This window comes from Bidens hawaiensis, unplaced genomic scaffold (genome assembly GCF_021521415.1).
Source record: "Bidens hawaiensis isolate Kalapana, Puna unplaced genomic scaffold, B.hawaiensis_p1.1 tig00002553_1, whole genome shotgun sequence".
Classification (NCBI taxonomy): Eukaryota; Viridiplantae; Streptophyta; class Magnoliopsida; order Asterales; family Asteraceae; genus Bidens; species Bidens hawaiensis.
This window is the reverse complement of record NW_027491139.1, coordinates 2,147,113-2,163,215: the sequence shown is the minus strand read 5'-3', so window position 1 is coordinate 2,163,215 and position 16,103 is coordinate 2,147,113. Positions and strand designations below refer to the sequence as shown.

The following is a 16,103-nucleotide window of genomic DNA, read 5'->3' as shown; positions in this document are numbered from 1 at the left end:
CATTTGTTTAGCACTCTTCGGGGCAATTGCTTCAGCAATGTCCCGTGCAAATTTGGACGTTCCTGCATTTGTAACGTTTGGTCTGAACGTTTTAGAGAAGTCTCGTGGACTTCCATCTATTCTTTTTGGTTTGAAGGCTTTTCCAAAATGCCTTTTCGGTTGGGTTTCCGTTTCTTTACGCTTCCCTTTTGCCTTATGACGAGGGTTCGCGTCGGAGTCGGATTCCTCCGAGTCATCCTCCCAGTATTCGAATTCGTCGGCCTGTTGCACGGAACGCAAGCGTTCGTTCAACTCAGCCTGGAATTCCTTTTGTCGTGCCTCCGCCCATGCCTTGACTTCGTCGAGAGTCTGGCGGGGGAGTCTTCGTTTTTCAAACTGGGTATCGGTGGATCCCAGTAGGCGGTCATTTACTGCACTTGCCCCTGCTTTAGTAAGTGGGGTAGTGTTCGTAAAATTTACTTCACTTGCTCCGGCTTCGGTAGCCGGAGTGGTGTTTGTAAAAACTGTGTTGCCGGTATTCCCCCCAATAGCTGGGGTTGTGGTTACCGGAATTTCTCTAACCATCTTTTGTATAAAGTTTTGAAAAAACTGGAGAAAATTGTAGTTCTAGCTTTATGCACGGATGGCGCCAATGAAGAAACACTAACCAGACCCCAGACAGATTACTGGTAACCTGGGGGTTGGAGAGATGTTTCCCACGAGGGGTTAGACCCTTGGAAGATGGTTCTTCTGATAACCTGCAAAACAGACACCGTGAGCTCGTCACTGAGAAGGGGGGGGGGGTTCCTCCCCCCTTACCACCCTCCGGCGTGAGAATCAGACTAGATTGCTCTTTAAATATAAAAGTATATTAAGAGATTGCTAGAGCAGATATCAGGTATAATATGATGATAATGTCGTAAGATATGATCATACCATTTGTGGTATTTATAGCCGAAGGTAGGTTTCCAAGGGGTTTAGCCGGCCCAACACGCTACCAACTGTAACCTATGCACGTGCCCTGCCTGTGAGTGGTGGATAGGTAGCGGTTGACACAGAGCAGGCGTGTCGTGCACTCTTCCTCTTCTGCCAACTACAGGCTAGGCACGTGGTATGGCAGGAGTTGGTGGGTAGGCGGCGGCTATTGGTCACAGTGCTGTGGCGTGCTGTCTGCCATGCTGCTGTCAGTGAGCTGTCGCATTCTTGGTCAGATCTTTTGTCTGTACCTCGTCAGGTATCACACAAAAGATCCTCCATCATACGGACTGGCTCATTTAGGCGGGAGTTTTCCCCCTCCCGCCTTTGCTCATTCCTTCAGGTGACACTGGGGAGAGTTAAGTGCCTAGTGCGTGTAGCCATGCTGCGCGGGTGGCCTTCCCTCATGGCTTGTATCCGAGGCTGCGGGAACAGGCGGAGTCCTTCACCATGGGAGGCTTTTCCTGCGGGACCAGCTTGCATACTGCGCGTAAGGACGTCACTTCTCTGAGCATGGTTGGTCCTGCGGATCCAGTTGGTCTCTGCGCAGACGTCCCTGTTTAAGGTGAGTCTTGCGGGTCCAACTGGGCTCTGCTGGGACCTACCTCTTCAGGTACCAATGTACCATATAAACATTTTAGAATATTGAGGTAAACTTGTAAAAGATGTTATTACTATTTTTTAAATTTTGAGATAATTAGAAGTTTATGTTATGAAATACTTTGTGGGTTTAAATTCTTATAAATACAAGACAAATATTGAATTTTGTTGTTTCACAAAGAGTTACTTTTTCGAAGGAAAAAAATCTTTAGTTTAAGTTAAATGCTATTTAATTTAAATGAGATTTCATATTGAAATATGTTTAAAGTAAAATGTTGTCTTCAACTAAGTGATAAATCATAAAAGTTTAATGTTGATGCATGAGATACTAAAAAATACAGGCAATTTAATTATTTAAATGTGTCTTTATCACTGTTATTTTATCCTTTGAAATCAAATTTTGTTTTATCATGATATTTTAATTAGTATATAATCATTAAATATTTACGATTACATACTTAAAAGTTGCATGCTTATTTTTAAACGTTTTCTTTTATTTAGCCTTCTCTTTTGGTATTAAATTAGTTGGTGTAATCCTAAATAGTGTGGCATATTGATTGAAGGCTTGGGTTGTTCAGTAGAGACTCAAGTTCGAATCTTACTTGTGCACTTTTGGGTGGTTATTAACAATGAATGATTTGAAAGTTCGAACCTTGAGTCGCCCGGGTTTTCGTCCCACCGTGTGTTACGCTAGAGAGTTCTGCTTTTGTGCTGGCACAACGACTGTCAAGTGGTAGTCAGCGGTATGGTTTCCACGGGGAATGCCCAAACAAAACTCTAAAGCCAGCGTGAATCTGGTTAAGACAATATAATCTGACCATAGTGAGACATCGGTGCTCTTCAAATTTAAACAGTGCGCTAGTTCAAATACAAAAATATCGTCGTCCTGAAAAAAATAGTTGATGTAGTTTTGATATTTGTTTGATGTATTAATTTATATCAAATTTTTTATACCTTCAACACTTTCATTTCCATTATGTTATTGTCCTTGTAAAAGATTTACCCATAAATCCTCATGTTTTTTTATTGTCCCTTTTCTCACAAAATCAATCCTTTTTATATTCTTAAGTTATCATTTTTTCTTTTTTCTTTTTTTCATTTTTAATAGGCCGACACCATACAAACATCATACCTATATCAAAATACCTTTAATAATGTGATTCTTTATTACACAAACATAATCATTTAGTTATAAAAACTTACATCATAAACTATCTCAACACCAATTTTTGGTTAATCAAATCTTCAGTTTAAAGTTAGGTGTTTTCAACACAACCTAATGAGCAATATTAAGCCATGTTAACACCAATTTCTCAGTTGCATTACTATTACACCATATACCAAATTTTATTCAAGCGTTTTAGAGTTACGAGACGTAAGATTACTTAAAAAGAATTCTTCTTTGTTCTATAGACTAATGTGAACCCTAATGCTTGATTATCGACTTTAAATTGAAGCATTTTCTGCCTCTCTTTCGTTTTTCTCCCATCCCTGTTGATCCACCAATCATTTTATACACTTAACAACTAACCCATGTAGTAAGGTACTTAATAAATGTTCGCCTAAAGTTATAAAGATTCAACTTCTAAGTCATTTAAATGAAATGACTTAGAAGTTGTGGTATCTATAGTGGCCTTGACTTGTACCTCCTTTTGAAATGTTCGTCTAGAAGTGTGCGTTCTGTAGGAGTGTTCCTTTTTTGGCGTTTTCTTCTTATTGTTTTAGTTATTCTTTAATTCAGATCAAGACTTAACCCCCAAGTTTTGGATCATATCTTTCAAATAGGCAAGTTGGTAATTGGTATTCACATTTGGAAGTCACGTAAAATATGCTAAGCGTAACGCTATGAGGATAAAACATAAAAGTAACGTTACTTTTAGTTTTTAAATTAAATAAATCTTTAATCGTGAAATTAAGAAAGAAATCCTCTCGTATGGCCACACCGCAGTCATACGTCAAAACAGATAAGTATCATATATCACGCATACCACTGTTCAACCATTACACACTAAATAAATATATATATATATAAATAATTATATATTTCTCTCTATAAATACATCGTTACTCACACATCGTGAATATCTAGAGTTAACAAACCCATACGCAACAGCAATAGCAATCAATCATCCCTTTGAGAGAGAGAATGGAGAAAGCAATCGAGAGACAAAGAGTCCTGCTGGAACACCTTCGTCCGTCTTCGTCCTTAGAAAACCTCGATTCTTCAATCGCTGTAAGTGTTGTTTTGACTTTGAATTTCATTTCCAACTCTAGGTTTTGTGATCGTTTGAACTTGATTTGATATTTCTTCCTACTTGACTAATTTATTGGAGAGTTGATCTGTAATTATGTTGTAAATTCACTACAGATTGATTAACGTGACATGTTTCTTCGGTTAAACGTATAGATAGATCTAATATTATGCAAAAAGGACGTCTGCTGATAATAGGTGAATGGGATTATTCCAAGTTATAGCTGAAAATAGAACTAAAGAATATATTCAGCATGAATGAAATAGGTTGGATAAGGAAGGTAGTCAGTCTTGGGCAGGGCATGTGGAAGTTAGGTTTTATGTCCCTAAACCATAGGCTTCAGTTTAGTTGACTCTTTATAATTTCTTTGACTTTTACCTGTTTCATTTTTGTCTCTGATAAGTTAATTGTTTCTGTACTTGTGACCATCAGATTAAGGTTTGGGATTTATAATTGATGCTTATTTGGCTAGTGTTTGTCTAATGATTAATTTATAGTTTAGTAGAACTGAGCAAGATGATTGATGCAGAGCATCCGGTCCGTTAAGTCGGCCCGGCCCACATGTTTATTTTTGTTTATAAATATAGTTGTTAGGTCTTTTGTTTGCTCAGTTAATTTTTTTTAATTAAAGAATTTGTAAGCTTTAAGCTTGTTAACCGAATCGTTCGAATCGTTTGAATGAAATCATTGTGTTGTTGAGCAATTTGGTTGCACTTCCAGAAATTGCGTCAGTTGGTATTTTGTTTGCTCAGTTAGTGTTTTTTTGAATAAAGAATTTGTAAGCTTTAAGCTTGTTAAGCGAATCATTCGGTTCGAATCGTTTGAATGAAATCATTGAGTTCTTGAGCCATTTGGCTGCGCTTCCAGAAACTGCATCAATGATGATTACTATTTTAGCTATTAGAAGGCATATAGGGTTTCATTTTGTTGACATAGGTTATTTTTCTATATGTTAATGTTTTCTGCTTTGAATCAGGCATCAGTCTGTGCAGCTGGTGATAGTGCTGCGTACCAAAGGAATTCTGTTTTTGGGGATGACGTAGTCATTGTAGCGTAAGTAATTGTTGTCGATTATGTATTATCCCTGTATTTTACCATTTTTTCTTTTGAAATCGTGTTACTGTATGTTTATGCTTATGTTAACTAAATTTTCACCTTTTTATGTAGTGCGTATCGGTCTCCACTTTGCAAAGCAAAGAGAGGTGGCCTCAAGGATACATATCCTGATGATATCCTTGCCCCGGTTTTAAAGGTGTGCCTTTTTTACTTCTGTTTTATGGCTGTTTGGGATTTTGCTAATTTAAAAAGCTTATCTAGTTATTGCACCTTTAAAGCAGAATAGCACTGTGTGTTTCGATGCTGAAGTACTTAAACTCAAAAACTGATTTTTTTTGGTGGATTTCTAATTACAAGTGCTAATCATAAGCTGTCTAAATTAGCAATCCCATAACCCCTTTAGTGATATGGTTTGATTTTGTTTTTGGGAATCTGGTAAAAATTAATATATATACTTGTACTTGATCAGGCATTAATAGAGAAAACAAACCTTAATCCAGCTGAAGTTGGAGATATTGTTGTTGGATCAGTTTTGGGAGCAGGTTCCCAAAGAGCAAGTGAATGCAGAATGGCTGCTTTCTATGCTGGATTTCCTGGTATGTGCAAAACAAAAAATTGCATTTCCCATTAGCATCTGTATACCTACTTCTGATAATTAACCAATAAATATGCCATTTACCTGTTTTTCAGAATCGGTGCCAGTTAGGACTGTCAATAGACAGTGTTCCTCAGGTCTTCAGGCAGTTGCTGATGTAGCTGCAGCTATAAAAGCTGGATTTTATGATATTGGTTTGTTTTTTTCTTTTTACCTTTTCTTTTGGCGCCATCTTTGCTTATTAACTGAATCTGTTCAATTGTTTATGAATAGGTATTGGTGCTGGATTGGAATCTATGACCTCCAATCCTATGGCTTGGGATGGATCAGTTAACCCCAGAGTACTCACTCTCTCTCTACGTGTGTGCGCGCACACACATACATTTGTGTGTGTGTGTCAATTGTTTGCTTCTTTTATTTAATTGAATGTGATTGGGTATTTGACCTCAACATTAACAGGTGAAAACCATGGCACAAGCTCAAGATTGTTTACTTCCAATGGGCATTACATCAGAAAATGTTGCACAACGGTTCAGCGTAACGAGGCAGGAACAAGATCAGGCGGCGGTGAGTTTAAAGAATTTGATTTAGCAGAATTTTCTTTTTTTAGATGTGAGTTTTTGGTGTATTTAATTGTGTTTGTATTGCATAGGTTGAGTCCCATAGGAAGGCTGCTGCTGCAACTGCTGCTGGAAAATTCAAAGATGAAATCATTCCAATCAAAACTAAGGTAAAAATGAGTCTCTTTCCATGAATTTCCCATTGTTATATTATTTCTATTTATTCTAACATAACCATTCATATCAAAAAGATTGTTGACCCGAAAACTGGAGATGAAAAGCCCGTTACCATTTCTGTTGATGATGGGATCCGTCCAGGAACAAGTTTGGCAGATCTTGCAAAATTAAAGCCCGTATTTAGGAAAGATGGGACAACCACTGCTGGTACATATCAATAAAGATTTAGTCATTCATAAAGTAGTCTTTTTGGTATGGCATTTTGTGATAACTTTATTTTTTTTTTTGCTTTCTAAACAGGTACTTCTAGCCAAGTGAGTGATGGGGCTGGAGCGGTCCTCCTGATGAAGAGAAGTATTGCTCTACAGAAGGGATTACCAATTCTTGGGGTATTCAGGTATGGAGTTACTTCTTTGACTAGTGACTTTCTACTAGAAAGTAGAAATAGTCTGTTTGACAGCTTCTAAACGTCTAGAGAGATGGATTTTGATTTCACGTTGTAGGTTCCCTGGATGGATCTGCACGGGATATCTCGATCTACACAGGTGCGGAATCCCTGCGTAGGTCGTTACGAGCGTAGAACACGAATCAAACAAACATACGAGACGAATAAACAAACACGTTATATTATAACCAAACACGTGATATAATCACTGAATACAGACTCAATACTCTCTGGTTCTCACGTCTCTCGACTCACACACGTCTGTATACGATAACTTCAAAACTCTCTAAGCTAAGCCGTAACCTAGCATATAAATACACGACAACTTCGCCTGATATGTTCAGGCGAAGTTGTTGCTAACTTCGCTTGACTAACAAGTTCGCCTGATAAGCGAACTTGTCAGCAACTTCGCTTAAACATAAACAAAACACAATTAACATTACAGACTCGATTACAGACACTAGACTATGAACTACTGACATTATGCACCAACAGACTCCCCCTTGGCAGTAGCTTCATATCTTTATCTTTAAGCACTTGTCTTGTAATCTTCATGCATGCACTCCCTCTCTTACACAGACCGTGACTACTCGCTGATATTTTCTCGCTTCGTCTTTACAAGCAGGAATATAGAATATCTTCTTCTCGTTTAACACCTGCAGATCAGCTTTAGATAAATTAACAAGATGCATCGGATCATACACTCTTAGCACTTCTTGTTCGTCTTCGTCTTCCATCACGGCTTCAGCAGTCTGGCAATCAACATACCACCATTTAAGATCTTTCAACACATCTTGAGGCATAGTCTTCATTGGAACCTCTTTCATGCATCGAATCGGTTTGTACTTCATTACCATCCATGGCTTGCCATCTGCTCTCATTCCTCTTTCCTTATCTTCCACTAGCTTTCCTTTCTGTGGCTTTAATAACTCAAACTTCTTTTCTTTAATACTTTCTTTCCACACGATCTTCTCAATAACTCTGGCCATATTATCATCACTTCTATTGATCAACCCCAATCTGGCCAAATCCTTCACCTCACACTCAGGTAAGGTATTGAGAGATCTCAACGTCCTCTTAAAGTATTGAATCCCATCAAAACGTTTCACCACAAATTTAGATATTAAAAGTCTAAAAGCAAAACTAGCTGAAAAAATACAAGTGATTGATCTAAGCTATGAAATTTTGGAAGAAAAAAACCAAGCTAATAGCTGAAAGAGAAAAACAGATTACTGATCCCCAGGTGAAAGTGGTGGAACTGAATAGAAAACTTGAGCAGTTCAGAAATTCCTCTGCTATTCTTGATCACCTTGTTAGTGATCAAGGTTCCTCTGTTAAGAGGGGAGGAATTGGTTATCATGAGGTTCCACCACCTTATAATCACAATTACACTTTTATTACACTTTTAATCCTAGTAATCAAAAATCTGTTGACTTTGAGGTTGTTCAGACAGTTTCAATTAAGGTAACTAGTAAAGAACCAGATGTTAGTAGAGGCGAAACAAGTCCGCCTGTGTCAAGTGTTAAAATTTCTGTTCCGAGTCCAGTCTCATCAGATTCGGATAAGTCATTCGAGTCGGGTAGGACAAAGGAGGATGTAGTATTACCAAATAGTGGAGAGAAAGATAAAACAACTAAAAAGAGTTCTCCGCTAAACCCGTATGTCCCACCATATGTGAGACGAACGGGCGGTAGTACAGCCTCGACATCCAAAACAACTGTTGAAAAGAAAGTTGAGCATAGGTGTTGTTTTAGGTGTAATCAATTAGGGCACCTAGTTGCAGATTGCCCTCTGAAGCAGCGATTCAGAGGTGTGAGGCATACCAAAACTGAGACTAAGCCTAATAGTAATTATAATACTGGTAAAAGTGAAAACCATTCAAAATTCAGAAATCAGACTAATTCAGGTTTTCAAAGAAACCAATCTCAGTTTCACACTGCTGATAACCAAACAGTAAGTTATAATTCTTTCAATTCACAAAGGTTTGGAAGGCCTCACAATCAATCTACAAGGAGGTATACTAATAGGACTTACAGGAATTATACAGAGACTAACTTTGGAAAGCCAAAGTTCGGGATGTATAGATCCAAGACCAATTGGTCTTGGGTCTCTAGATTCTAATCTTTTGCTTTAATCGTGCAGGAACAGTTGAACAGGGCTGCCAATAATCTTTGGGTTGTGGATAGCGGCTGTTCCCGGCACATGACGGGTAACAAAATCTTGTTACCCGATTTGAAACCTGTTCAAGGAGGGAGAGTGAGCTTTACTGGAGGATGTCAATTTCTAGGAGGCAGATTAGTGTCCTGGCAATGCAAGAAGCAGACATCAGTCGCCATTTCAACATGTGAGGTAGAATACATGGCAGCATCCAACTGCTGCTCCCAGGTTCTGTGGATTCAACAACAGTTACGCGATTATGGTCTGAATTTCTCACTTACTCAAATTTGTATTGATAACACTGCTGCGATCTCAGTAACTAATAATCCCGTAAAGCACAGTAAAACTAAACATATTGACATACGTCATCATTTTATACGGGATTGTGCTGAGAAGAAACTGATTGTGCTTGAAAAGGTGGATACGCTTGATAATTTTGCTGATTTATATACTAAAGCGTTTGACAAATCAAGATTTCAAAACCTTGTTGAGTTAAATGGGATGATCAATCCCGAGTAACCATGCTTTTTGTGCATAAAAAAAAAATGTCACTATCACTTAAAATTATGTCGGTTACCTCAGTTTGAAAGACATATCCTTGGATATGTTTGGTCCTCATTTTCTACTTGTAGAGTATGAGGGTTGCCATTAACCAGATGACTGAAAGTGACCGGGGCGATTATGATGTCTTTTTATTCTTTCGCTGAAAATTAGTCGATCATACTTAGTTAGAATGACACATACTTGTATGTGGTCGGTCCAGCTGATCCATTGGATCCTCAGGATAACCGTTTACCTGAAGACTTTGAACTGATCGGGACGATTGAAGTCAAAATTTTTTTAAGGGAAATGAAATTATTTTTCAAGTCTACTACTTCGTAAGAAGTTCGTTTGCTATGTTTAACAGAAAATTGATCCAACCTTGGAAAATGATAGATATACTGATTCTGTGTGCTTAACTAGTGAAGTTATTAGGCTTAAAAGGCTTTAGAACAGTCATTGTATGTCATGGTAGCTTTTTATGGTGCGTAAAAGTAGATGTGATACAAACTAAATCTACTCGATTTTACGTGGAAACTCCTTAAGAGTTTTGCATGTCTTCATATATATCTTTCCGAATGATAGGCAGAAAAGCGATTACCCAGTCATACACGAGCCCGTAAGTGTTCTGATTCCCGTAAAGATAGTGTGTGAAGAAACTGCAGTGATCCAGATTCGGGACTTGCAGTTGTTTACTACTCTGAAGTCTATGTAAATGTTTATCGTAAAAAAAAAATAAAAAAAAATAAAAAAAAAAAACATGAGTTATTGAAACATTATAGAGCTGACAATGTCAAGACTTCTCAATCATGGAGTAAGAAAGAGAACGGGAAGCAGATGAAGAGTATTTACAAACTTAATCAGACACTATGGGTCGAGGTCAATTCGGGGTGACTTGGGGAAAGCCAAATACGCTTTGAGAATAGATAGGAGGCATCATAATCTCTGAGTTGTTGCCCACTTAAATTTTGAGGCATAATTGAACCTAACTCGTATCACAGAAACGATGAAAACCATTTTAAGTTATTTACCTGCTTACAACCTGTTTCTTTATGTCATAATACAGCTAAACACGGATCTATGTGACAGTCACGTAATTAGTATGATTCCTGTTCGGATCTTTTCTAAAACGTAGTAGTCCCTGTCGAGACTGAAATTTGATCCCTTGTACTTTAATTTTTAAAAGTTTTTCGTACTTAGGTAGTTTTATGATTTTATAACTGGTTACTTGGTCTTGATTGTATCTTTTAACTCTTTAAAGGAAGTTTTTAAAAGTTAATTGCAAAATGTTCAAAGTATAAGGTTTGGTTTTGTAAATAATAGGCGAAGTTGTTAAACATGCGAACTTGTGCATAACTTCGCCTGTATAACTCCGCCCATATAAAAAGGATTTTAAAAGGTCAATCGTTCATTATTTTCAATATCGGCGATCTTATCTTCCGAAATTCCAGCGAACTTATCCAGTTTCGGGCGAACTTGTTTTTCGACTTCATCTTTGTTATCTTTCTTCAGTTTCTATTAACGATTCAAGGTGTGTAAGGTTATTATATCGGACATTAACCGTAATTTGATGTTTATCAACGGTCGTTTCGACCCGATTCATTAACCGGATATTTCGATACCTTAACACCCGATTTCAAACAATTTTTACGTGGTCATGAACAAACTAATCGTCCAGATTGTTTCAAAATCATGCGTTTTTGAGTCCTCCATCTCCAAAATCGCCAACTGCACGTCGTTCGAAATCATTACTGTCGCCGATTCAGATTCAGGCGAACTTACGGTTTGGGCGAAGTTATCCGTAACTTCGCCTGAGGCGATGTTGTAGTAGATGACGAGGAGATGGATCTGATACCAATTGTAGGTTCCCTGGATGGATCTGCATGGGATATCTCGATCTACACAGGTGCGGAATCCCTGCGTAGGTCGTTACGAGCGTAGAACACGAATCAAACAAACATACGAGACGAATAAACAAACACGTTATATTATAACCAAACACGTGATATAATCACTGAATACAGACTCAGTACTCTCTGGTTCTCACGTCTCTAGACTCACACACGTCTGTATACGATAACTTCAAAACTCTCTAAGCTAAGCCGTAACCTAGCATATAAATACACGACAACTTCGCCTGATATGTTCAGGCGAAGTTGTTGCTAACTTCGCTTGACTAACAAGTTCGCCTGATAAGCGAACTTGTCAGTAACTTCGCTTAAACATAAACAAAACACAATTAACATTACAGACTCGATTACAGACACTAGACTATGAACTACTGACATTATGCACCAACACACGTGCATTTCCATCTATTCTGAGTTGAACCTTTCCTCACAAAAGTTTGTAGTTCAATGGACTATAAGTTTGAATTTTACATTTAAATGTAACAGACTGAGTTCATTACCATACGACATGAAATGGGTCATTTTTAACTTTTTGTACACAGCGTCCCAAAATTATTGCTCACCCAAAAAAAAAAGAACCCCTCAATTTGTGATGGTGCAAGTAAAGCATTTTTATTATTTTATCATTGCATTGTATCTGCTTGCAGGACTTTTGCTGCTGTTGGTGTACCACCAGCAATAATGGGCATTGGGCCTGCTGTTGCAATTCCAGCTGCAGTCAAAGCGGCTGGGCTTCAAGTGGATGATATTGATCTTTTTGAGATCAATGAGGTGATAATTAGAAAATTAGAGGCCAGATTATATTGTTCTAATTTTTGCTGTCAAAGTTGGCTAATAATAAATTTTATATTGTTTGTTATGTCAACAGGCATTTGCATCACAGTTCGTATATTGCCAAAAGAAGCTCGAACTTGATCCACAAAAGATTAATGTCAACGGAGGTGCAATTGCTATCGGACACCCTTTAGGTGCAACAGGTAAGTTCAAAAACACGCACAATGATATTTATCTTTGGACATCTGTGTTATATATGAATCAATTTTCAACTTTTTGCTATGTAATTTATGACAGGGGCTCGTTGTGTTGCTACTCTATTGCATGAAATGAAACGTCGTGGTAGAGACTGCCGATTTGGTGTTGTGTCAATGTGCATCGGTAGGCCTAGTTTTGATCTCATTACGCTCTCTTTTGCGTATGTATGCGCGTCGACTAATGGTCAATTTTTGCAATGTAGGTACGGGTATGGGCGCAGCAGCTGTTTTTGAGAGAGGTGACGCATGTGATGAGCTCCGCAATGCTTAGTAGGTCGTCATCTTCCATCAGTTGTTGCATTTACAGGAAAAGGAACATTGTTATTAAAGTGGGATTTTTAAAAGAATAATATGGTTGTAGCAAGTTACTTATTTTGAGATATATTTTTATTTGTGTAATGGTGAAACAGTTTATTTCGTTGCTTGCTGAAATTGATAAATTTCTGTCAAATTATAGTTTCATGTTTTCTTTCGGCATCTGATCCTCCCACATGCCAATACGGCTCGTATAGGATATACATGCCTGACAAGAGGACAAGAAAAAACAGCTTTTTGCATCCTATACGACCGTATAGGCATTAATGTCTCGTATTGCATTCAGACAAAACCATAAAAGCTATACGGTCGTATAGGGCTATACGACCGTATTAAAAACATTTGCAGAAACATTCAGACTGCTTTAATCGTTGCCGGAAAACGATTTAAAAAAAACCTCAAATTTTGGGTTGCATTTTTATTTGAATGTATGTTGACTAGATGTTAAAAAAACCTCAAATATTTATTATACGTAAGCAACAAATATGCCTAGACAGTCTTGAGCTTTTGACGAGCTAAGCTTGAGTTCAACATTTAAACCCGTTAAGATAAATGAACCAAATACAACCCGTATAAATAACATATATTGTATATATGGTCATCGTTTTTTTTAAAAAAAAAGTGTCTATAAACGAACCAAATACGGCCCGTATAAATCACATATATTGTCTATATGGTCATCATTTCTTTTTTTTTTAAAAAGTGTCTATACGGCCGTATAGGTCGTATAGGCCTATACGAGGCACAATAAACGATGGCAGACAACCTCTGACACGATTCAGGTCCTATACGACCGTATAGCCCTATACGAGCCGTATATGACAAAAAAATGGTGTATGAAGATCCAGGGTGGTGTGGAAGGATCCCTTGCCTTTCTTTCTATATTAGCCATTTTTGTGTGCTTATGTTAGGGTGTTTTGTGTGTGTGTGTGTTTTTTTTTTTTTTTTTGAGTTTTTGGTGTTGATAGGATTTTGTTAGTGTGAGAGAAAAAAATATTTATAAAAAGTGGTGTTTGATTTATCTTTGTATTTTGACTAGTATTTATTTAACCAGTTTATTATCTATTGCCTTTCATTTTTCGTTAATACTTTTTATTAATCAATCAATCAATCCAATATTTTAAAAAAAGTTCTTCTCATAAGCCCAACCCGAAACCAAACTGTTTTGTTTTGTTTGGTTTTTCCGGTTTGGATTTTCTATTTTGGTTTGGTTTTTTCAGTTTCGGATCGGTTTTCTCGCGCACCCCTACAATCTATTAAAGATTCTTTTAATTCTGTCGACACATTAGGCTATGTGTAGTGGAAGGGCTACAAATTGGGCGAATTGCAACACGGGGCGTACAGTCAGCAAATGGTAGGAATTTGTTTTTGGGGTGTAATGGTGTTGTAGTCTAATATATATATATAGGGGAATGTTAACGTACAAATGAAATTAACGTGTTAAACGTGAGAATCAAGTAGAGTAATTATGTATACAAGTAGAGTAATTATCATAGAGTAATTACATAATTACTCTATGATAATTACTCTACTTGTATACATAATTACTCTATAATTACTCTATGATAATTACTCTACTTGTATACATAATTACTCTACTTGATTCTCACGTTTAGCACTTTAATTTCATTTGTATTTGATCCAAACCCTATATATACCACACAACAAACATATATAATAATATTAACACACACATTCACCGGCGACAAAAGGTCCCCCCCCCCGCCTTCACCCCTCTTATGGCCCCACCTTTCGCCGGGGGGGGGGGGGGGGTTCTCGCCCAAAAGTCACCCAGTCGGCCAGCCCCATCACCCATTACGGGTAGTCTTACAGCTCATTGAAAGCGAAACAATACACAAGGAATGTTTGCCTTTCTAAACTACTTCAAGTTTGTCGTCTCACCTAATTCATTTTCTTTCAGAATTTTGCATGTTTAGTTGTTTTAATAACTCAACTTTGAGCAAGGATAGCTCCTTCATATTAGCTTAGACGTGACTTGGTTCATTGTGAAGCTCTCACATGCGAGACTACAAAGTCCAAGATAATTATTATCTATATAACTTATATATACAATTATTTATGTAATCAATAGAACTCAAAATAAGAGAGTCAGGATAACAAAGTGGAGACTGTTTTTGTTGGGGCTGATTCATGAGCAACCAAGACAGTTTTTTAAACCATCTACGTGTCGCTATGTGCTTTAATCGAATGATCAAAGATGAACGACATAACTTGATAATATCTTGTGTTTATAAACATTGTGCTTAGTCGTAAAGAACACAGTTGATTAAAAAAACTATTATCAACTTTTGCAAGGCTAATTTAAAAGATTAGGACTTCTTTTTTAGTTTGGTTCATTAAGTGTTTAGGGACATGTATGCAACATATAATCTACGTTAATGAACAAGTGACACTACAATTGTACAAGAGATTATAATCTAGATCATTATCAAAATCAAAGCGATTAGTAAAGTTAAAGGTTGTTGGTGCATTAGTTAACACCAAGGGCATCACCCTAAACTCAAACAAGCCTTTACGAGTGCTTAAAATGTCTTGTGAATGTATGGTTTGCATACTAACCATAAGATAACCAGAACGTAGATCAAGCTTTGAATTCTTTAATAGCACTTTAATTGACGGAACGAGATACTTGATTGTGGATCACTAAGTTGGCAATACTCAATACACATACGCCAAGTGTCGTCTTTTTTTTTTTTTTTACTAAAACAATTGGAGCTACAAATGTATAGTGATAAATGTTTTTAAACTTGGACCGGTTATCTAAGCGACCGTCAGGATCGACCCAACCCTTTTAAAGGCCTAAAACAAAACGAGAATTGGGGGTACATGGGTGGCTCAATGAAGGAAGGCTGGGATCTTTGTATTCTCCAGTTCGATCCTAAGGGCATCTGGGTTTTACCACAAGTGGGCATTCGGGCGGGTGGGTTCCATTGGGTTTTACCACCAGTGGGCATTCGGGCGGGTGGGTTTCTCTGGAACTGAAGATAACTTGGAGTCGCTCAAGGGCTCCGTACGGCTGGGTTGAGCCACCTGGCTACCATTGGGTCACCCCGTACGAAGTACCTAGACATTCTATATTTGTTGGCCGTTTTTTTTAAAAAAAAATATGTTTTTTTGTCTAGCTTTGATTTAAACTTGATACCCAATCTAAGTGAGGGTCTATAACCCTAACTTTAGTTTACTCTCCTTAGAGCCATCGCTGTCAAACAACTCACTTTTTCACAAGTCGGACCTGTTGAATTGGTCGGACTGCTCTCAAGAACTGGATGTTGTCTTTTCATAACATGTAAAAAAAAATCAAAAATATGTACGGAAAATATTTATAAATATAAATAGTGTAAATTAATTATAATTTTAGTTAAAACTAACATTTAAAAGCGAGTGTTAGAAACTAGGCAGCAACCCGCCGCGTTGCGCCAATGAACACGAATTCTGTTGGTATCAGCTAGGTTCGTACCTATACATACATTAACCCCAAAACACAAAGTAG

General features: G+C 37.5%; 1 protein-coding gene across 1 annotated transcript; it reads left to right on the top strand.

Moving 5' to 3' along the window:
• The first annotated feature begins 3,660 nt into the window (after nucleotides 1-3,660).
• Nucleotides 3,661-12,661, top strand: LOC143620368 (3-ketoacyl-CoA thiolase 2, peroxisomal). Its single transcript, XM_077092077.1, has 14 exons — nucleotides 3,661-3,787; nucleotides 4,783-4,859; nucleotides 4,974-5,058; nucleotides 5,332-5,458; nucleotides 5,553-5,651; nucleotides 5,731-5,798; nucleotides 5,917-6,024; nucleotides 6,110-6,187; nucleotides 6,269-6,401; nucleotides 6,495-6,591; nucleotides 11,894-12,017; nucleotides 12,115-12,223; nucleotides 12,318-12,401; nucleotides 12,481-12,661. The coding sequence occupies exons 1-14, from the start codon at nucleotides 3,701-3,703 to the stop codon at nucleotides 12,546-12,548; spliced, it is 1,344 nt and encodes a 447-aa protein (XP_076948192.1). The 5' UTR covers nucleotides 3,661-3,700; the 3' UTR covers nucleotides 12,549-12,661.
• Nucleotides 12,662-16,103: the final 3,442 nt, after the last annotated feature.

Coding starts and splice junctions, on each gene's coding strand:
- LOC143620368 (XM_077092077.1), top strand. CDS start 3,701: ATGGAGAAAGCAATCGAGAGACAAAGAGTCCTGCTGGAACACCTTCGT. Junction 3,788..4,782: donor ACCTCGATTCTTCAATCGCT/GTAAGTGTTGTT, acceptor GCTTTGAATCAG/GCATCAGTCTGTGCAGCTGG. Junction 6,402..6,494: donor AGATGGGACAACCACTGCTG/GTACATATCAAT, acceptor CTTTCTAAACAG/GTACTTCTAGCCAAGTGAGT.